This window comes from Gordionus sp. m RMFG-2023, chromosome 1, assembly GCF_954871325.1.
Source record: "Gordionus sp. m RMFG-2023 chromosome 1, tfGorSpeb1-WG-v2, whole genome shotgun sequence".
Classification (NCBI taxonomy): domain Eukaryota; kingdom Metazoa; phylum Nematomorpha; class Gordioida; order Chordodea; family Parachordodidae; genus Gordionus; species Gordionus sp. m RMFG-2023.
The window spans coordinates 74,958,823-74,981,479 of record NC_088775.1 but is presented as its reverse complement, the minus strand read 5'-3'; the positions used below and the strand labels follow the sequence as shown (position 1 = coordinate 74,981,479).

General features: G+C 25.1%; 3 protein-coding genes across 6 annotated transcripts; 2 read left to right on the top strand and 1 right to left on the bottom strand.

Annotated features, from left to right (window-relative positions):
- The first annotated feature begins 1,501 nt into the window (after positions 1 to 1,501).
- Positions 1,502 to 11,460, top strand: LOC135922470 (mitochondrial coenzyme A transporter SLC25A42-like). Of its 4 annotated transcripts, none has more exons than XR_010570920.1 (6): positions 1,502 to 1,650; positions 1,696 to 2,318; positions 5,198 to 5,349; positions 9,777 to 9,994; positions 10,215 to 10,274; positions 11,149 to 11,227. XR_010570920.1 is itself a non-coding variant. In XM_065456836.1 (6 exons), exons 1-6 carry the CDS (start codon positions 1,549 to 1,551, stop codon positions 11,271 to 11,273), a joined length of 1,284 nt encoding a protein of 427 aa, XP_065312908.1. In that variant the 5' UTR covers positions 1,502 to 1,548; the 3' UTR covers positions 11,274 to 11,460. The 4 variants fall into 4 exon arrangements, 3 of the variants coding, with proteins under 3 accessions (XP_065312908.1, XP_065312907.1, XP_065312906.1); XM_065456836.1 differs by having other exon boundaries at positions 9,777 to 9,998; positions 11,149 to 11,460; XM_065456835.1 differs by having other exon boundaries at positions 9,777 to 10,061; positions 11,149 to 11,459.
- Positions 11,461 to 17,773: 6,313 nt separating this feature from the next.
- Positions 17,774 to 18,980, bottom strand: LOC135931716 (ATP-dependent Clp protease proteolytic subunit, mitochondrial-like). Its single transcript, XM_065468989.1, has 4 exons — positions 18,785 to 18,980; positions 18,647 to 18,743; positions 18,325 to 18,512; positions 17,774 to 18,191 (listed from the first exon to the last, which is right to left on the bottom strand). The coding sequence occupies exons 1-4, from the start codon at positions 18,944 to 18,946 to the stop codon at positions 17,925 to 17,927; spliced, it is 714 nt and encodes a 237-aa protein (XP_065325061.1). The 5' UTR covers positions 18,947 to 18,980; the 3' UTR covers positions 17,774 to 17,924.
- A 344-nt stretch (positions 18,981 to 19,324) lies between these two features.
- On the top strand, positions 19,325 to 20,039 carry LOC135931827 (transcription initiation factor IIA subunit 2-like). Its single transcript, XM_065469133.1, has 4 exons — positions 19,325 to 19,441; positions 19,485 to 19,589; positions 19,634 to 19,763; positions 19,810 to 20,039. Exons 1-4 carry the CDS (start codon positions 19,370 to 19,372, stop codon positions 19,917 to 19,919), a joined length of 417 nt encoding a protein of 138 aa, XP_065325205.1. The 5' UTR covers positions 19,325 to 19,369; the 3' UTR covers positions 19,920 to 20,039.
- The last annotated feature ends 2,618 nt before the right edge of the window (positions 20,040 to 22,657 follow it).

Below are 22,657 nucleotides of genomic sequence, written 5' to 3'. Positions count from 1 at the left end.
ACATTTTTATTTCAATTAAAGGAAAGATTTATAAGTCACAATTTTATTTTAAAAAGCTTTTATTTTCTTTTGCCGGTTGAGTCTGAATTGTTGATTACACTTGAAACGCGAGAGGATATTAAGAACATCTCAGAGTTTTATTCTGATGATTTATTAGGGTCGTACTTTGTGATGTCGAATTTTGGTATAAAAATGTACTCTTTGAGACCAAAAAATGCTTTTCAGGCCCTTTCCATGTGTAATTGCACTTTAGATTCCCTGCCCAATATCAAAACATTGTTTTTTATTTTAGCTACTTTACCGATTAGTACCTGCACTAATGAAAGGTCTTTTTCAACTTTGAAAAGGTTAAAAACCTATTTAAGAAATAGCACTGGTGAAAACCGTTTAAATGGATTAGCCCTATTAAATATTTATAAGGAGATTATTCTAGATAAAAATTTGATTCTAGATGAATTAGCCAAATCTCAGAGAAAAGTAGACCTCTCTTTATAAATTCAAATCATATAATTGTAATATTTTCTTAGTCATAAAATTTTTATATGTAAAACTTAATTATAATGAATTTTTAGTCATGATATTTTTATACTATATTTAATAATAGTATTGCACCTACAATAAGAATTATTTATATAATATACTCATTTGTATTAAATATAACTGTTAAATTATATTTTTTTAAATTGCATACAAGAATTACTTATATTTTATTGTAATTTTATTTTTTTAAAATATAGATATTTACAATCAATTTTTAAAATAGTAATCTGTATAAAATTTCTAATTTTGAAATTTATTTTTTGTATATAAAATAAACACATAGTTAAATAAAGGGTTTATACTAAATAAAATTGTTAAATTGTATTTTTTTAGCAAGAATTACATATTTTATTGCAATTTTATTTTTTTAAAATATAGTTATTTACATTCAATTCAATTTTTAATATAATAATCTATATAAAATTTATATATTTTGAAATTTATCTTTTTATATATTATTAAAATAAATACATAGTTAAATAAATAAAGTTAATAATAAATAAAATCTCTGCAAAATATTGTTATATGCAAAAATTTAATTAAAATAATTATTTTTAACATAGAATAAGATATATTGAGTTGATCATAAAATTGGAAGGTTTGGGGGGAGGCAAATTTTTTTTACATCGAATAGATTGAATTAATATACAATTTACTAAACATTGATAACATTTTCAAAATAATGCTTTCAGTCGCTTATTAATTATAAATTTGGCAAAAATTTTAATTCTAATATTTTTTAATATTTATTTATGCTGGCCTGGGTATAATACACAAAATATTGGCAAATTTTGATAAGGGGGTTTGGGGGCGAAGCCAATTTATTAGCATTGATTAACAAATCGATAATATACTTCTTAAATCATTTAAAATTGTATAATATCATGAAAATACAAGATTCAAATGATCATATTAATATGATTTGATTGACAACGAACGGCTGGCCACATATTGTTAATCTATCCTATTTTTTTTTTAACGTTTGTGGCAATGTTGTAACATTTTAATATGCAGGATACATCTACAATCAAAGAAGATCCTGCATGTGCCTTAAATACATTAACTAATAATTCGGTAAAAGATTCTAGATTACTTAAAGGCTCAAAACACGTAATCATACATAATATAAAATGTCTATACATATCATAATAATAGGCACCTGGAAAAGATAATGGTAATGATGTTAATCATAAAGATGAATTAAAAATGACACTAATTACTCTAAGTGCAGGGGCGATAGCAGGTGCAATGGCTAAAACTGCCATAGCACCCTTAGATAGAACAAAAATAAATTTTCAATCATCAATCAATTTTGGAACATTAAATGTATCCCCCTTTACTATTAGGGCAGGTCTTAAATTTATGCAAGATACAGTTAAGAAAGAAAAAGAAAAAATGTTATTAAAATCAAATGGCTCTAATATTCTTAAATCCAAATACCGTCATTTATATAAATCTTGGAGCAATATTAAGGCTTTAGGAGCTCTTTGGAGAGGTAATAGTGCCACTATGCTTAGGATTTGTCCATTTGCAGCTATTCAATTTGCCTCTCATAGAAAATGGAAATCTGTACTCGGTGTTGATCATATTTCTTATCAGCCTGAACTTTTAATAAATAATTATGACAATAAGAGAACTAAGAATTCAACATATATTCAGAAATTGCCTGAAAATTTTAGAAGATTTTTAGCTGGATCTTTAGCTGGAGTTTCAGCATCCTCAATGACTTATCCATTAGATTTAGCAAGAGCAAGAATGGCAGTAACTGATACAAAAAAGTAAATATCACAAATGGTTTAATGTATTTGTTTTATTGAATTTTGAAATAGATCTCTATTTGTATTCATATTAGATTTTTTTAAATAGGAACAATGAAGTATGTAACAAATGCAAGAACAAATCTTTATTAATAACCTAACCCAAACTTAACCAGAAACCTATAAATAGTATCACAGTTTTGAAGAATCTATCATTTAATTTTGATTGATTAGAAGTTGGCATAATATGTGTTCTGTTAAAAATAATAATCTATATTTTATACTACCCTCTATCCCCCGTTCATTATGCTGGGATCCAATTTCCTAAATTATGCCAACTTTTAATTTTAAATAGCTATGTTTTTTGCTTGTTTTGACTAATTTTATTTTACTTTTGGCTGAACATTGATGGAATGGTTTATAGTTATTTATATGATGAATAGTTTTGTATATGTTTCCATATATTCGTTTAAAATTAAACCTTTAGGATATTGTATCTTAATAAGAAAAGAGTAACTTTGTTATATGCCAATTTGCTGTTTTATCAACAAGGAAACCTAAACTTTATTATATCAATAATTGATTTGCTTTTCATATAAAAAGAGATATCTTATTATAACTCATCAGTTAATATACTTTCAATTTATTTTACTAGGGCTGTGCCGATATTAAATATCAGATTGGATCGGTACCGATATTTAACGTTTTCCGAAAATATCGGATCGGGCCGATACCTCTAAAAACCCGATCCGATCTTTTTATTTTTCTTTTTTTTTGTCATTTTATATGTTATGTATATTTATTTTACATTATTATAATATTTTCTAAATAATTTTTTAAAATTTTATTTTTTTAAAAAAATGGATTTATAGTATTTTAAAAGTTTTTTTTTTATAAAAATAGAAAGGAACACCCAAAGTTTTATTTATTTTAAATCTTTTTAAATAACGCCAATTTTTTTATTTCTTTAAATAAAAGAATTTTTTTAAATATGGTATCTGAATTATGGAAATATTTTACAAAAGAAAAAGATAATTTTGTAAAATTCATTATCTGCGGAATCATCTAAGTCTGCCATCAGTATGGCAGGAGATATAGGTAGTCCATATCTTAGAAGCTTATTCCCAGAAAATCTAAAGGCTCTCATATTTATTAAAAAAATCTAATATATTATAATTTTATATATTAAATATTACAATTTTATTATTCCAACATAAAATGGACATATTATTAAATATATATTTTTTTTATTAAGTCTTAATTGTTGAAATAAAAAAATTAAATTATTCATAATTCGATTTTTTGCATAAAAAATATTGATTTCTTAATTACATTTGGTTCAAACGGGGGTGATAATAAAACAGTAAAAATATCGGATCGGTATCGGATCGGGTTTGAAGAAATATAGGAAAATATCGGATCGGATCGGTGAAAAATATGTGGATCGGCACAGCCCTATATTTTACTTAAATTTACTTCTCTAATTTGATCTTAATTTCTTACATGGTGTAGGCTTGCTGGGATTTGAACAACTCATAAGTTATATTAATTTTACATCAACTTTTTATATATCCAAAAACATGGAAAGTTTATGGCAAAGATTGTCTGAAATTTATAGCATGTGTGAATACGTTTCATTCTATCTCATTTTTGAATTTAAAAATCACTCTAAATAATTGCTTTAAAATTGATAGATTCTGAATCTCAATAGATTCCATATCTCAATACGCCATATGCAATAATAAAATTAACATTAGTTGCTTTATATATATCTCTTAATTGTTGCGTTCTTTTTTCAAAACATTTCCCCTCAACCTGCTAATGCTACTAAATTGAAAAACAAACTTATATTGTATTTTATACAAATCAAGTTTGAAAACCTGATTCATAAATTTTTAGCTGAACTTGAACTGATATTTATTATGGTTTATATTCCCTAGGAATATAAATTATATATATAATTTTAAATATTGAGATTAGGCCTGTGCCAATATTCAATATCGATTGGGATTGGTGCTGATGATTGTTTTTATAAGATATCAATTGGGCTGATGTTTAAAAAACCTATCTGATCCAATATTTTTATTGTTTTTGTCAGAGATCTGCAGACCCGGACCTAAGCCTAACCGGACCGTATTTTTTTTAATATCCGGAGTGGGCTAGGCCTAGGCCTAAAAATTTTTTTTAAATATCCGGGCCAACAAGAAAAAATTTAAAATATCGAACAAATGATATTAGCTAGTGTTGTTAAAGGTTCGAGTTTGCCTATTTTTTAAAACGGCCAACTCACGATTTAGCCTAAAGTAAATTATACAAGATTTAAATTTTGCCCATAGATTGCAGAAATTTTTAATCTATTCGCGAAATTCGAGATTTAGGTAATAATTTGGCTAAAATCTTGATTTGCTCTTTAAAAAATTGGCGAAATCGAGATGTTTAACAAGACTACTTATCAGCCATAAACATTTTGCATATTTTATATGAGACGATTAACTTTTGGAGAATTTAAAAAAAATATGCACTTAATCATTTATGAAAATTGGTCAATTTTTTTTTGAAGATTTTTCATAACATTGGTTCAAAGATAGATGGTAAATAAAAATCAATCTAATCGATTATCGAATAATTTTATAGTAATATTGAAGGATCGGTAAATTTGTGGATAGGCACAGATCTATGAGATTTTTTTCGATGACAAATAATTTGAAAGAAACTGTTCTACGACATTATGATTACTTTTTTGGTTATAAAAATATGAATGTATTTTTAAATATTTATAATATATTGAAATTTAGTTTAATTACTTTTTAACATACTTCTTACAGCGTAATATATTTTTTGTTCTCTCTAAGTTTTAACTTATTTATTGAATTAAAAAATATTTTACATTCGATAAATAGGTACTCTAATCTGTATCAAGTTTTTGGTAAATTGATTAAAGAAGAAGGCTGGATCTCATTGTACAGAGGCTTTACTCCGACTGTACTGGGTTCTATCCCTTATGCTGGCACAAGTTTCTTCACCTACGAATCTCTGAAAAAGTTAGACATCGGTAGTTTATTTAAAAATATAATTATTTATTCTTTATGGCTCACAAAGTTTAAGGTTGTTATATTAATTTACTAGCCTATTGATCATAATTTATTTTTTATTTAGTTTGTGCTTCCTCTCCTTCCCGGACATATCATTTATCCTTAAAATTAAAATATTTATCTCCTATAAGATGCATTAAAAATAGTTCTATATAGTAACGCGTTACAAAAATAACGCAGTTAAAGAATTAGGTCCCTACGTTGCTAAACAAAAACGTAACATATTAAAATAACTTTTTTTTACGTTACTCGATACTTTATATTTATTTTTATTATTATATATTTATATTTAAAAAGAACCCGAGGTTTATGGAAAAATTTTACGTGGATATCTCATTTCATTCTTCACTCAGCTATTATTTTTATTGGTCTTATTTTAAGTTATATGAAGCTAGTGAGGATAATATTATGGGAGCTATCTTCATCATGAAGGTCATATGAACAGTATTAAGTTTCTTTATTGAAGAAAGGTGTTGATTAAAGTAACACTTCTATAATAGAAATTATTGCCAAAACTCATTCCCAATATAAGTAAAAACATTTATATTATGATAACGATAAGTTTGATAACTTGAGTGATAAAATATCAAAATTTCTTTTAGCCTTAACAATTTCCAAACATTAAAACTCTCTTTATAAAATATGATAAACCTTAGGCATCCTCAGCATATATTGAATACATGTTATATACAGCAAAAGCTGTGCCGAAATATGAACTATCTTAAACATTTTGAAAAAGTTATCAATATATTTATAGACAAAAAATTTTTGGAATTTCTATAATAAACATATATTGATTGATGAAATAAAAGGAAAACAATTTATTCAATTCTTTTTTCATAGTAAAGGTTTCGGTACTTCTAAGAAAAATCTACCCTAAAAAAATAACGCAAACTTAATCACTTTTTTTTAAGAGTAACACCACAGCTGTGATTATAAATAAAATAAATTGAATTTATTTTTATAAAAGAAAGAAAGGTAGTAATTTTATAATTAAATATCACTAAGATAGCGCTCGCGGGCTGCCCAATATCATACCCGCATTCTCTTTTATTATGTCCATAATCATGATATTTGGGTATATTAAAACCAATAATTTGTCACTTTCAAAAAAGGAAATGGTCATGAGATTCATTATGACCTGCCACAAGAAGATTTTTAAGAAAGTTATTCAGCCCAGTCCATTAAATAGCCAATAATAATTTTTATGAAAGAAATATATTGCTTAATTTTAAGTTTTTTTAAGAAATATCAATTCTGGCCCAGCCCATAAAAATATTTTGCAGCCCGGCCCGGTTCGTAAAAATATTTTACTAAAGTTATCCGGATCAAAAGCTTTCTGTCCCGGGCCGTTCTCTAACCTTGCATTCTTAGTTAATGCGAATTCGCGGCGAAGTATATAAAAATCATTTATACTTCGCCACGAATTCGTGCTAACTGTGTGTGCAGGGTATTCCTCATTAACAATTAGTGCGAATTCGCAGCAAATACAAAAATACAACACATTTTGCAAATTCACCCTAATTATGAATGAGGGGTAATGTAGCTCTTGAATATTATTTTGAAAAAGTGTTGCAAATCTTCTATAGCCTAATTAATTATTTGTTCAAGGAAAACAGCTTGCCAATTACACAGGATTATAAATATAAATTTTTGCGTCAAGCATTAAAGTGGAAAAAATAATTTTATATCTTGCTTTATGAGTCGGTAAAAATTTGATGAGTCCCAGATTTATATGATAAGCCAAGCGAATGTTAAGGAACTTTGAGCTAGATAAATATAGCATTGGAATTATTTAATTTCCGGGTAGTGCACTTTAACCAGTACCCGTTTGGGATCTCCGCTATTTCCAGGAAGACGCGAACATTTATAGTTGTACTAAATGTGAAAAGTGAATGATCACCAATATAATTGTAAATACATTTATATTTCACAGTTTTAACTAGATAAACCATTTTGAATATAAATACAATTTGAGTATTTAGAGGTATATGTATAACAATTTTGGCATTGTGCGAATAAAAAATTTCTTCTTTTAAATTTTGATGATAATACTAATATATTTATAACCTTTATATGGTTGAGCGTATCCATTGTAACATAGTCACAAACTAACAAAAATATTTGTTTAGAAATTATTTAAAATTTTTACATTAGTCTTGGACATTACAACTAGCAAACTATTTTAGCGCCTATAATAATTATGTATTATTTTAATACAAATTCTGATTTGTATGATTCGCTTATAATATTTTTAAAATGATTTTATTAGGTATGTACCTATATTTTATCGAATCGTGCCGATTTTTCTTCTTTTTTAAATATCTATCGACCGATATTTAAACCAATAAAAGTGAAGTTATAATTTAAATTTTTTTTAAATTTAAAAAATATATTTATATACATATTAAGAACATTATTCTATAGCTGAAGTGATAATTATTTTTTATTAGACTAATTGAAAATTAATAAAATACATAATTTATTTTTAAAAAGAATGTTTATGATTTTAAAAACTTAAAATTTAAAAATTCTAACGATTTTTGAATAGACTAGATTGGATTCTACTTTCAACACAATTGACAAACTTTTGGCACAAAAAAAATTTGAAATATTTTCCTATATAAAAAAATGATTTATCAATGTTTATATAATTTTACATTGATGAATATTTTTAATTAAATAAGCCTAAAATTATATGCTAATTAAAATTTTTATTGATCATAGACTAAATCGGATTCTACTTTCTTAATAGAAAACAAAACAATTTTATTACATAAATAAATGTTATCAATGTTTATATAATTTTACATTGGCGAATATAACTAAATAAATAAGCTTAAAATTATAAGTTAATTAAATTTTGATAATAGTATTTTAATATATGTACAACGAATAAATCAGATATCGGCAATATATCGGATCGGCCTCCAAAAAGTTGTATCGGTACACCCCTATTTATTATTATTATTAATATCGATTTACCTTGTTATGTTACTTTAATGTACATAAGAGCTCCACATCGCACCAATACGGTTCCTCAGCAGAATTTAGGCAGACCAGTTAGTTTTTATATTATTGGATCAGGCCGTATTAATATCTATTATTTTATTGCACATTGTACTTTTATTTTACATTTAAATACAATTACATCTATATAATTAAATGCAGCTTTTATTTAGCAATCATAGACGAAAGAATAAACTCTGGTTCCTTACGTTTTTAAAAAAACATTTCCATAAGTTTCCATGTGAAATAAAATTTTTAGAAATAACTCGATTGGACCTGGGCTGACTGGACCTAGTTTTAAGTTGTGATTTTCGTGGTATACTCTACCGTAAAAAATTTAAAAGAATTCATCGGAATCGAACTTTAAAAAAGTCAAACATTTTTCTGGGACCGTAGCGGACTTACGAAAATAGGACCGGTTCATGGTTCTGAGGTATAATGAATGTTTTACAGTTTATTTCAACCCTTCGACAGCCTATGGATTTCAAAAAATGATTCACCTCCATCTTACTTGCCCATTCATTTTTTAAAAAAAGGTCGTTACCGCCTTCCCACCTGTCGCCTAATAATTATTTGATTGGTCGGATACGATATTATGAAATAGACTAACTCGCTCTATTCTCAAGTCCCAAGTCCCATATATCCTATTAAACTGCCTTAATGCTCATCCAAAAATTAATATTACAATATTTTATATGGAGATTTCGATATGTAGACAAAGTTGTGAGCCATATTTTAAAATAATATTTCACATACCTTCCGATTTGAACGTTGAATTGATTAATTTTACCTAAACTAAATCTGGAATAAGCTAAGGGCCTTGTGCCGGCTGAATCGTTATAATAAAATTATTACAGTTTATTCTGGTGAGACTGTTTCTAATTAGAAGGTAGAGGCCCTCAATATTTTTCTGCTCGAAACAGACCTAAAATTTTTATTGATTTTTGAACCTTGTTAGGCCTGAAATTTAGGTTAAAGCCCGTCCTGACTTTTTAAATTTTATTTTAGGTCCAAATTCGGCTAGGGTAGAAATTTTTAATTAAAAAATAATAATTAAACGCATTATAAAGTTAAATTAAATAGATGATTTGTCCTTATCAGTATCACAGATAAATTTTATCAAATTTATTTCGATAAAACAAAAGAAAAAAAAAATATTTTTCAGACACAAGGTCAGCCAGAAATAGTTCAATATTTTAGATCCTATCCCGGCTTGGGGCCGACTTGCAAGACACTACCAAACACATTTACAGAATAATCTTCTTTTTTTTAAAAAAATTAAAAATATTATTTGTGCACTATACTGTTTTATTAAATTATTAATTTTACTAATTAAAACTGAAAAAGTCTAATATCCCCCCCCCCCTATTATTTTTAGAACGCTATCAAAAATCTCGACAAGGACGACTCAAGGGAAAAATCTATATTAATAAAAATACGAGTGATGGGAACAAAATTTCGGAAGATTACAGTATAAGTCCGATTCACCGAATGTTTTACGGGGCCTTGGCTGGACTCGCTGGACAAACATCTTCCTACCCCTTGGACGTTATCAGGAGACGCATGCAAACTACCCCTTTATATGTCAAGAGAACGGTCGGTAATTTAGTGGCCAATAATGATAAAAATTCACTAACCTTTTCTTCCGCTTCTAATTTTAGAAGTAGTATTGGTATAAATCAATTTTTTTTAGAAAAAGTACCTTTTTATACAAATATTGTGCCCTTTCAATAATAAAAAAATATAGTATTCTTAGATGAAAAATGTTGATAATATATAATTAAAAATATTTTTAAACTTTAAAAAAATATATTAGACGTGAAATGTCCTTATACAGGCATATTGTCTACGGCCATGTACATAATCAAAACCGAAGGTAGTAAAAATTTGGATTACAATTGAAATATAATAATACATGTACGGGTTTAGAATATCATATGCTTGACTGTCATTATTTATAATCAGATTATTAAATTAGCGGGTTCCACAAACACAATTTTATTAAAATCGAAATTCAAAGTCACAAATAGGCTTGTGTTTAGATCGTTTCGTGATTTTATCTCACACTGTAAATATTTTTACCCTGAATCTCAATATCGACCCCGGTATTCAACAGTTTAACAAATATTCCAATCTACCTCTTAACATTTCTCTGTGATGGCTAGCACCTTTGGCCATGATAATTAAATTTAAAATAAAACAAGCTGTTTCTGACCAAATTTTACACTCTTAACATTCCATACTAAAAAATCTATCGAATTTAATATTAAAGTTAACCTTGTAAGGTGTAAAAACGTTAGTAAATAATAAATTTGCTATTTTTTATAAATAAATTTATGATAAAATTTCCATCGTATACTGAAGTGTGGTTCTTGAGTATCTCTGAAATTTAATGTATCTAAAAAACTATAATAGATGTGCATTAAACTATACAGAAATATTCATAATATAATTTAATATAAAATAAGAGACTGCCATATCATAATATCTACTTGTTTTGTTTGTAATAACAATTTTAAAATATCTGAAGTGTTAATAATTGTTTGAAAAAAAATCTAAATTTTTTTTGAATGCTTTATTTTATCTTGAAAAATTTTTTATGTATGAAAATTACAAAAGAATTATTAAAGATTTCGGCATTTTTAGGTATTATTTGCTCAAAAATATCTGTTCAAAAGATCTTTACCAAACTGCCAAACATATTTATCATTTAAATCAAAATTTTAAATTTATGCATAAACACGTCCCAGGTTTTATCAAAGGAATGTACAAGGGCCTAAGCATGAATTGGATCAAAGGTCCTATAGCCGTGGGTATAAGCTTTTCCACGTTCGATACACTACACAAACACATCGAGAATGTTTTCCTTTCCTGATAAAAAATATATTAGAAACATCTGCCAGTACCTCACCCTTCATAAGAATCATGGAATATCTCCTCTAAATTTGTCAATTAAACTGTTATATTTTAATAGGGATTTTTTTTATTTTTGAATATGTCACCATTTATTTATATCAAAACGAGTCAATAAAATTTTGCATAGTTAATTTTTCTAAATTTAAAATTTTGGGTACCATATAAATCCTCTTTTTTAAAAATTATCTTTTGCCATTTATAAAATACTTTTTTAATAAATATATTATAAAAAAGGTTATAATAATATTTTTTTTAAATAAAAATCAGAGGTGCATTGGTACTATTATTTTTGCCGATATCGCTGATAACATTACATTTTTTTAAAGAAATATAATCCAGTTTATTTTAAAAAAATTAAATATATAAAATTTTTCACAGCCCTCATTTCCGCAAAGATATTTTTTAATTTTTTGGCCATAAAAATGCCTTTTCATTTGAAGCTTATAATAGTAATTTATTTTCCATCTTTAATTTTCATAATAAAGTTAATTCTGCAACAAAACTTTAAAATTTAAAAAAATAGGAAAATAATTAACGTCCTCATTATCGGGTTTATTGTGGTTATTATTTAGAAATTAAATATTAGGCATTCAATAAAACAGTAAGATGGAGCTTAATGTTTTGCTTTTTAAAAACTTTCTTTCTTATTTGTTTAAAAATTTATAAATCAATTTTGTTAAATTTTTTAAAAGTCTCTTAGGGATATAACATAGGGAAAATTTCTAGTGATGTTAAGGTTACTAGTTACGTAACTAGTACCTGTAACTAGTTACATTTTGGCTAAAAAATAACTGTAACTAGTTATATTTTTAAAATTGTAACTAGTAACTGTAACTAGTTATAATTTTTGAAATGTAACTGCCAAAAGTAACTAGTTACTTTTAAAGATATATTCAAATAATTAATTTTATTTTTAATATGTTGTGATAAATTAATTTTAAATTAAATTTATTTTTTAAATTAAATTTATTAATTTAAAATTTTGTGAAAATGTCTGATTGTTATAATTTACCGTTCAAATTGATTTTCTTTTCTTAAATTGTTACATTGCTGCTGGGCTTCATAATTTTGTAAGCAAATTCAAGTAATTTAATAAATTTTAATATTATATTTATTTACAAATGTAGCACAATATATTTTTTTCCGTCAAGTAACAAGCATTGGAACTTCATATCATACGTAATAAAAAAAATTTTAAATTTAGTATAAGGAAAAACAAAGACAGATTATTTTAGAATTTAATATTAAATTATTAATCATTACTTACAAGAACCAAGTCTAACAAAAATATCATGTTATAGGCTTATTAATCTTTATGATAATGACAACATCATTGCTGCAATTCTTCACCCTTTATTTAAAACTGACTGGCCTTGGATTAGGCAAGAAAGGAATAAAGCAAAAAAGGAAGAAATTTTAAATTTAATAAATACCTTAATATCTCAAAGTGAATCCCAGACGAATGAATCATGCTCAAAACCAACATCACTTGATGTAGTTGGATTTTTTGACCTAAAGCGCCAAAATATTCTGGATAATGAACTTATAGAAAACTTTATCAAATCTAATAACAACACTTTTTCTTTATATAACGATTTTCCAAAGTTAAAATTACTCTTTATTAAATATAATGTTGTTCTAACATCAAGTGCTCCCGTAGAGTGCTTGTTCAGTCTAGGTAAGCTCATTTTTGGAGATAAACGAGCACGTCTCCTAGATAATAACTTTGAAATTAATTTGTTGTTAAAAGCAAATAAACATTTATTAGATTCTAATTTTTATGAAAAATAAATGTTTTTTTTTCAATGCAAATATATATTTTTATATTCGATGTAAATATTCAATTTTGCGATATTTTTTTATATATTGTATATTATTTTAAATAACTGATTATACTTTGTTTATCCTAATTTTTTTTATATTAAATAAATGCATTCAATAAATAAATAATGCGCATATGAATGATGTATAAAGTAAGTAACTAGTTACTTTTGAAAATACTGTAAGTAATAACTAGTTGAAAATGTAACTAGTTATGTTTTTGCCAATGTAACTAGTAACTGTAACTAGTTATGTTTTTGCCAATGTAACTAGTTATGTTTTTGCCAATGTAACTAGTAATGTTTCAAAAGTAACTTTTAACATCACTAGAAATTTCCCGGGAAACTTTGAAATTTTTCCTAATTTTTATTTTATGTTTTTTTGAGATTTATATCATATTTTAGCAAAATATTTTTTCCTCTTGGTTCATATATTACAATTGTGTTTTGCTGCTATCTATGTACAATATCTTTAAGCTTCGTAAAATTTTTATGGATAGTTAGCCTTTTTTAAAAAAATTGGCTCAAATCGAGCCATTTAACATTAGTGGAATGTAGTATAAATTTTACTACAGCAATCCCAAGTTCCATTTTCTATAAATTAATTGAAACAGGAACCAATATGCATACGAAAGAATATATTTAGTGAATTTATTTAAGCAATTGAAGAAATATGAAACACAAAAATATAGCATCATAATAAAAGATAATGCAAGTAATTAAAAAGCCTAAACACTTTTGAGAAATAAATATCCAATTATCGAATGCATTAGGTCTGCATCTCATGGACTTCATTTGCTATTAAGGATTGTAGCAAATAAAATATTGCCAATTTAAATTTATGTAAATTCAACATTCTTTTACAAATTTAAGGAAAAACAGCTACTTAAAGATAAGAATAGGATTGTTTCCTTAAAGTTGTCTGGTTCACCCAAAATTGTTGGACAATATAGTTATGATAATTACTAGTTGTTGAAAATAAAAATATTTTGCTGTAATACTTCATATTTTTATAGAGATAAAAGACTTAATCTTAATGATAATGAAGTTTTTTAATGATATTGTACATCTATACAATTTTATAAAGTAATTTCTAAACAATTTATTGGAGGCGACACATCAAATTTAACTGTTACTTAAACATTTACTTTAATCAGGGAGATCTCTTATGGGAATTAATAAAGATCAAACAATTTATAAAAAAACCAGAAAAAAATTTTGTTGACGGGACATACATTACTCTAACATATATTTGACCTAAGATATTGCAGACTTGATTTTAAAAAGGATTAAATACATCGATTTTATGGATACCTAGATTTAGATGTTACGAGACAAATGACAAATCGTTCGATTTTAGATATCTGGAATCGTTTTCATCTTCAAACGAAGATAAAAAATTAAATAATTGAAATTACATGAAAAAAAAATCAATATTGAACTGTAAAATAATTTTTTAATTTTTCCCCAAATTTCCCCCAACTAGGTTTCCCGGGAAATTTATATCCTTAGTCTCTTTTGATGTTTATATTTATAAATAATATAGTAAGAATTATTTATTAAAGTAGTCAAAATATCTACTTTCTGGTGTTTTAGATAATTTAAAAAAGAATTCTAAACAATTTGAAAAATTTTAAGATAGTTCCTCTAGAGAAATAAGCAATAGAATTCGAATTTATTTTTCAACTCGAAACAATCAACATATATATATATATATGACATTTCTCTATGTATCTCTTTTGATTGGTTTTTAAATCTCTTTATTTCTACTCTTATTGTGTGTAGTGTTGTTAAGCGGCTCGTTTTGAGCCGATTTTTAAAAACGGCTAATTCAATATTACATTCAGAAATATATTACGCAAGCCTGAAGATTTTGCTCATAGAAGGAACAAAAGTCTAGCGATATATTATCAAAATCTCGAGGCTTAGACAATATTTTTCTGCCTAAAATATTGAGTTAGCCGTTTTGAAAAATCGGCTCAAAACGAGCCGTTTAACAACACTAATTGTGTGGTTATTTTATTGCAGTTTGGTGGGAAATGATGATCCAGAGGGTTATCTTTCATTGACTTTATGGCTTATTGTGCAGAAGGAATAGATTAATTTTTTTATTAAAGTATTTTGTATCTAAAATACTCTTATATTTTTAAAAATACATTCTTTTATTAAAAATCTGTGTCTAGATTCCTTTTTAATGGCTTGCCCCATATGAAAGGTCCAAAATGGATAGAAAACCATTTATTCTGTGAAAGATTTAAAAGATAGATTTAGGCAAAAAAATGAGAGAATATATTTAATAGATGTTTTTTCAATTTAAATATAATATTTTAATTTATTATATATTTCGATATTAAAAATTCTGGGGAGCCTCATGAAGGCTTTTATATAAGGTAGAGAATCGCAATAGCCATTCTTAAGGCTAATTATGTTTGTTATATTGATTCGATATCTCTTAATGATTAGGGGAATTTTTGAATAAATGCACCTTTATGCAGCTATATTTTTTAGCAATATTATATTCGCTCTTATTTATTTTCCATTATTTTATTATTTGCGATCGAAATTGTCATTTTGTTAATATGACTAGTTAAAAATACTATTAATTTATTTTATAATATATTTTTCGATTTTATATTGCACAAATTATGTTATATACTGATTTACATAGTCTCAATATTAAAGGCAACCATTCAAATAATAAAAATTATCATTCATTATGAAAAAGGCATAAAAGTATGATATAATAGTGCGGACAAATTGAACATTTCAAACACGCAAATAATGCATTTCAAGGCATCATGGAGTTTGGTAAAATTGCCCTTTGGCGTTATCAATCATTTTAAAAAACGAAAACATGTTTGCTTTTTAAAGTACCTTTTTATTCTTCATTTTATAATCTTATATAAAATGTAAAAAATTATCATATTTTAAAATGGAATATTTAGAAATTTTAAACAAGAGATGCGTTATATTTTTTTATTAAAAATGTACAGCAAAATGCAAATTCTGTGGTATAATAAACATTCAAAATTATATTAAAATTCAAATAGTTTATCAATCTATTTTATTTTATTCTATTTATAAAATATAATATAAAAATTTGAGTAAATTAAAGAATTTAAACCAATTTAAAATATGATCAAAAAAATAGTAAAGTATAGCAGAATTTGACGGCTCACTATTGTTGAATAAGCCAATCATAATTTGACAACTTCTAGCCATTATTTTCTGCCTCCTATTTTTTTAATACATCTTTTTTGAATTGTAAAATTCAATTAAGGAGAAAAGAAGAATAAAAAATAAATTAATATATTCAGCTTTTGGGCTACACCAATATTTTATGGCCATGAGTGATAATAGGAATTAAAGACCTGGCTATACCTACAAAAATACGAATCGAATAATTCCATTATTCGTATTCGTTTAAATCGAATAATTTATTTTTCGTATTCGTATGAATAATAAAATGATTATTCGATTCGAAAATTTTATTTATCATGAATTAAAAAAGATCTATTATAAAATTTATTTTGTAAAATTTAACTAGGGAAGACAAACAATTTTATTAGTGAGACAAAATAGAAGCATACATATATAATATATTTATATACAATGTGGAAAAATCAATATAATATTCATATCTATAATGTAGAAGAATCTGACAACAGCCAATTTTTCATTTACTTATAAAATATTTTTTACAAAAATGATTTGGATTTATAGGTTTTAATTCCAAACACTGTTCATAAAATTTAATTATATTGGGAAAAGAATCAAGAATATAATTTTATAAAGATAATATAAATTTTTGTGAATTTTGATTCACAGTAGAATAATGAAAGTTTTAGATTATTTGATTTGGGAAATAAGAAATTCCTACTGAGATTCAATGATGATCTTTAATCCCAAACACTACTTTGTTGTTATTAACATAAACTAAAATAATATATAAGTCAAAGTAATATTCTTTTTAATGTGGGGAAATAATAAATTGTCAAAAAGCTATGTAACTTAAATAAGTACGAAAAACTCACATTAGCAATATTTTACAAATAAAGTGGTAAAAACTTTAGGCAAAAAGTCAAATTTATGATTTCTCCATCATCAAATGAAAGAGAAATATCAGGTTTGCCCGTCATTCTTGATGTGATGGGATTAACAGTTTATTATAATTGTATATGTTATGTGTTATATAAATTACCTTCTTCGTCCATCTCAATCATGAAAGAAATTTCTAAAGTAATGGTCTATTATGAGATAAATTAAAATGGAGTTTCAAAATTTGGCACAATTTTCATTATTCCACTAGGAGATTTTATTAAATTGAAATAATTCCTAATAATAATATATGATTTATATATGATTATTTTCCAATATATATTAATACTATAAATTATTTTAGTCGAATAATTCGATCGAATAATAGATAAAAAATTATTTGACGAATAATATATTTTCCTTATTCGAAATCGAATAACAAATAATTCGTTTTAGGTATAGACCTGGCACCTCCTAAACTAGTTTTTTTACTATATTGTTAAAAAAATTGGACTTGAGCAAAAAAAGGATTATATTGACTTTATTTAAATATCATGCATACTAAGTAATTTTATAATTAATAATTTAAGTAATTAGCATTAGAAAGATAATATCAGAAGTTAGAAATGTTGTATAAAATATAAATAGTATAATATAATGCATAAATGTTTATTATAAAAAAATGGATTCCAACAATAGATCCTAACTATCATTGCATACATAATAAAATGAAACATCAAGTACAAATAAAATCAAACTTTACAACTTTCCTTAGTGAGAGAATTTGAAAATTTCTTTTCTTTTTCGTTTTCTTTTGCTATAACATCAGGCGGGTGTTCTAGGACCACATCAATAAGTCCAAAATCTTTGGCTTCAATGGGTGTCATAAATTTGTCTCTGTCAACAAATTTTTCAATAGTTTCAAAGGTTTGATAGGTATGCTTTACGTAAATTCTGTTGAGTTGCCGCTTGAGCTTGATAATTTCCTCTGCTTGGATTTGGATATCAGAAGCTTGACCCTAAATAAAGTGATAATTAATTTTTTTTAAAATTATTGCAACATAAAATTAAACATTTAAAAGTTAATTTAAAAAAATTAGAACTTTTTTAAAAATAAAAAATAATTTTAAGTATGCATTTAATAAAAAAAACTTGAGCAGAACCATGTGGCTGATGTATCATGATTCTTGAATTAGGTAGTGAATATCTGTATCCAGCAGAACCAGCACACAAAAGCAAAGAGGCCATACTACAAGCTTGTCCAACACACCAAGTGTAGATTGGGGATGTTATATAAAGCATTGTATCATATATACCTAAACCAGATGTAACTGATCCACCTAATGTATAAAACAAATATTATATAATTTGTAAAATGTAAAAATTATTGAATGGTAAATTTACCATAGTAAAATTCATAGCTATCATATCCATATTTTAAAAATTAACAAGTTAACAATTTTGTTCATTTTACCTGGACTATTGATGTACATATGAATAGGTTTTTTATTACTTTCCGATTGTAGAAATAATAATTGGGCGACTACTAAGCTAGACATATCATCATTAATCTAAATTACATTACTAAAACATTAAAAAAAATATAGTATACAGGGCCCATAACACACACAATTCTTTCTTTTAATAATCTTGAAAATATATCATAGGAACGTTCTCCTCGTCCAGTTTGTTCAACAACAATAGGAATTAAAGGGAAATTTAATTTATAGCAAGTTCTAAATCTTCTAATAGAGTTAGAACATTTTATCAACATTGGAGGATAGAACCCTCGAATCTACGATTTTGCTTTAAAAGAGAAGATTGGCAGCATAACATATTTAACATTACAGATCTTAGAAAATTAATTAGTTTCAAAACGAACTTTTCGCTCCTAAAGTTAATCTTCAGAAAAGGAAATATATTATCCTTTTTATTTCACCTAAGGTTAGCTATAGATAATAAATTAAGATTAGAATATTCAAGATAAGAGAATAAAAATTTTTTTTATAATTGATCGATTCCATTTTCATATAAACCCATTATATTATCATAATTACGGTATTGAATTTTTAATTTTTTAAAACATGATTGACCGGTGCTTCCTTTAATTTCTGGATAACTCTGAATATAATTGATGCATTTCTTTGAAAGCTGTCAAGCGATTATGCAGCTACCACTCAAGCCATTTATATATTAAATGAGTTATCAAATTTACAGAAATACTACATTAGGGCATGCTTTACAAGAATCATTAGATGAAATGCTTGAAGTACTAATATCCTTATTATATATTGTATATGTTGTTACTTAAGGGTGGACAGATAACACCACAGATTAAATTCAAAGTTTTAGCTCAATTTGATAAAGCAATAAATAATGCTTTGGCCAATAGAGTTAGGACAAGAATTAATTTTAGAGTAATATTTATTATAATTTATTTAATTTACTCAACCTATAATAGGCAGGGCATCTAAATACTTATCGATTTTGTGATAATGTCTGGACATTTTTATTAAATGATGTTGATTTTAGGGAAATGTCAGAATTATTAAAAATTTCAAAAGTTAAGATAGTTGCATGTGATGGCAAAGGTAAATTACTTCTTTTATAACAATAAATTCCTTTTTTAAATTTAAGCAAAAACAAATTTGGGAAATCAATATTTACAGGATTTGCAAAAAAATATAACAAAAGTAGAGAATCCAAATAATGAAAGCAAAAATATTCTTAATTCTGAAAATATATAGTACATGTAATAATTTATTAATGAAATATTGTGATAACTATATATATTATTTAATAATATACATTGATATTATTATAATTTATATTTACTAATAAATACGATAATACAACTTTTAATTAAAAACTGACAATAAACTTTTTAAAAAAAAAATTATATAGTCTGCAATATGAGTGGAAATGTTTAGCTTAGTGTTATGCTAAAACTGTTATAATTGAAATGGTGTTTTTTTTAACACAAATGAGGCAATCAGAGTAGTTAAATATATTATTTTTTATAAAATATATGTAACTAGATACATTTTAAGCTATATTGGTATCTATTTATAGATATATTTTGATAATTTGTGATTTTTTTATATAAGAAAAATGTTCAAAATTAATCTTATTTTTTTATAATATTAAATATATTTAATATTAAAAAAATCTGTTCAAGTTTATTTCTTTCTAGTATTTTATTTTGCATAATGGATGACTGTAGTTAATTGGTGTTAATAGTAATCTCTATATATTGTATTTTTTTAGATGATTAATGCTCATATGATACTGATGAAGATGAAACAATCAATAACAATCATCAGTAAATTATCTAAACTTAATGGGAAATTTAAAAAGAATGGTAATGGATGAACTTTTAAAATTAATGTTTCTTAGGATATGTCCAAAATAAATTAATTTAATTTGCAAACTCGAGATTTTATTGAAAAAGAAGAATAAGCTATTTTTATTATATATCCAAAATATAATTCTAAAAAAAATTTAAAAAAAGATTGGACATCTTCAGAGAAAATAAAAACCCGTTTGTAATAAATTTGTATTTATTATTTAAATGTAATAAATTTGTATTTATTTAAAAGTATGAAACATTCTAGTGTCGACTCAGTCGAAAACTGAGTCTAAGTTTTGGGTCAAAAAAATCGACCCAAACTGACTTGAGTTATGAACTCAAATCGACTCAAGTCGTGATTTCAAATTAGTTTTTATTATTAATTAACAATACAATTATTTTTTTTAATTTAGACTTCCAACTTGAGTAAGTCGTGAATAGAAATTACAAGCATTAATTATTATTTATTTATTTTTAGTAAAATAATTTATTTTATTTTATTATTTAAATATTTATTATATTATAAAGAAATGATATAATTTAATATTTTTTATTTTATAATATATTATGAAAATGAATATTTATTTGATATCTTTTAATAAAAAAAATGATAAGCTGCAATGTAAGTTAAGTAATATCATTTTTGTTACAATTAATTAGTGGTTTGATTTGAATTTTAAATGATTTTTTCTTTTTTGTTAATAAACTTTTTCATTAACTCTTTTGTAAATTTTATTTAAATAAACAATGTTTTAGTCGAAATCTTTTATTTATATAGGTTTATTTTTATCATTTTTGTAAAATTATCTATTTTTTTAGTATATAAGAACTAGTTTAAATAATTTATTTTTAAATATTTATATTAAACTTTTATAAGTTATTTTACATGACCGTCTTTGTAATAATTGTCATGTTATTTAAATTCAATCGTATCGTGCTGCATGATATACTTTTTTTTGTGTTTTGATGTTTTGTTGCTTGACTTTTTGCTTAAGCTTAAAATTTATATGCTCAATTTAACAAGCTGATTGCTCAATATATACTTTGGTATCTTTCTAAAAATGACAATTATCATAATCTGTATTTTTAAACATATTAGTTTATTTTTGACGCTAATGGGTAAAAACATAAATTGTAAATATGTTAAATTAAAATTTCAGTGAAGATGTTCCCAAGATAAGTGACAATTGTCATAATCGTTATTTCTAAAGCTTTTTGAAATTTTTTGACGCATAGAGGTAAAAATATAGATTGCAAATACGTTTAAGTAAAAGTTCAGTGAAGTTGTACCAAAGATATGTGACAATTGTCATAATCGTTATTTTTAAAGTCTTTTGAATTTTTTTGACGGAAATAGGTAAAAATATATAGTGTAAATATGTTAAATTAAAATTTTAGTGAAGATGTACCCAAGATAAGTGACAATTGTCATAATCGTTATTACTAAAGTTTTTTGAATTTTTTTGACGCAAATAGGTAAAAATATAGATTGTAAATATGTTAAATTAAAATTTTAGTGATAGATAAGTGACAATTGTCAAAATCGTTTTTTCTACAGTTTTTTGAAATTTTTTTGACGCACATAGGTAAAAATTTAGATTGTAAATACGTTTAATTTAAAATTCGATGAAGACCTATCATAGATAAGTTACAATTGTCATAATCGTTATATCTAAAGTTTTTTGAAATTTTTTGACGTAATAGATATGTGACAAATGTCATAATCGTTATTTTTTAACTTTTTTAATTTTGGTAAAAATATATATTGTAAAGATGTTAAAATAAATTCAGTGAAGATGTACCATAGAAGAGTGACAATAAGTGATCTGCATCAGGCCTAATTTTTCAAGCCCGGCCCGAACCCAAAATTATTTTTTTGAAAGTATTTTAATTAATAAAAATATATACATGATTAAATAAAGGAATGTAAAATATATGATAAAATACCCTAAAATTTTGTTATATGAAAATATAAAACAATTTTAACAAATCTAAAAATATAAGCAATTAAGTGTTCAAAAAATGGAAGGTTTGGGGGGCGAAGCCCCAAAAAATTTTCTTACCCCCCCCCCCCCCCCCCACCCTATGATAAAATCCTGGCTACGCCACTGTGTGTGAGAACTTTTAGTGGAGATT

Bases quoted from the DNA above. Each gene is read 5' to 3' on its own strand.
- LOC135922470 (XM_065456834.1), top strand. From the start codon at position 1,549: ATGCAGGATACATCTACAATCAAAGAAGATCCTGCATGTGCCTTAAAT. The intron at 10,071-10,214 runs GTATAAATCAAT...AAAATATATTAG, and splicing joins TAATTTTAGAAGTAGTATTG to ACGTGAAATGTCCTTATACA. The intron at 10,275-11,148 runs GTAGTAAAAATT...AACACGTCCCAG, and splicing joins GTACATAATCAAAACCGAAG to GTTTTATCAAAGGAATGTAC.
- LOC135931716 (XM_065468989.1), bottom strand. From the start codon at position 18,946: ATGTTGATAAAATGTTCTAACTCTATTAGAAGATTTAGAACTTGCTAT. The intron at 18,513-18,646 runs GTAAAATGAACA...TTTATACATTAG, and splicing joins TATGTACATCAATAGTCCAG to GTGGATCAGTTACATCTGGT. The intron at 18,192-18,324 runs GTTTTTTTTATT...CACTTTATTTAG, and splicing joins AGCCACATGGTTCTGCTCAA to GGTCAAGCTTCTGATATCCA.
- LOC135931827 (XM_065469133.1), top strand. From the start codon at position 19,370: ATGAGTTATCAAATTTACAGAAATACTACATTAGGGCATGCTTTACAA. The intron at 19,442-19,484 runs GTACTAATATCC...TTGTTACTTAAG, and splicing joins CATTAGATGAAATGCTTGAA to GGTGGACAGATAACACCACA. The intron at 19,590-19,633 runs GTAATATTTATT...AACCTATAATAG, and splicing joins GGACAAGAATTAATTTTAGA to GCAGGGCATCTAAATACTTA.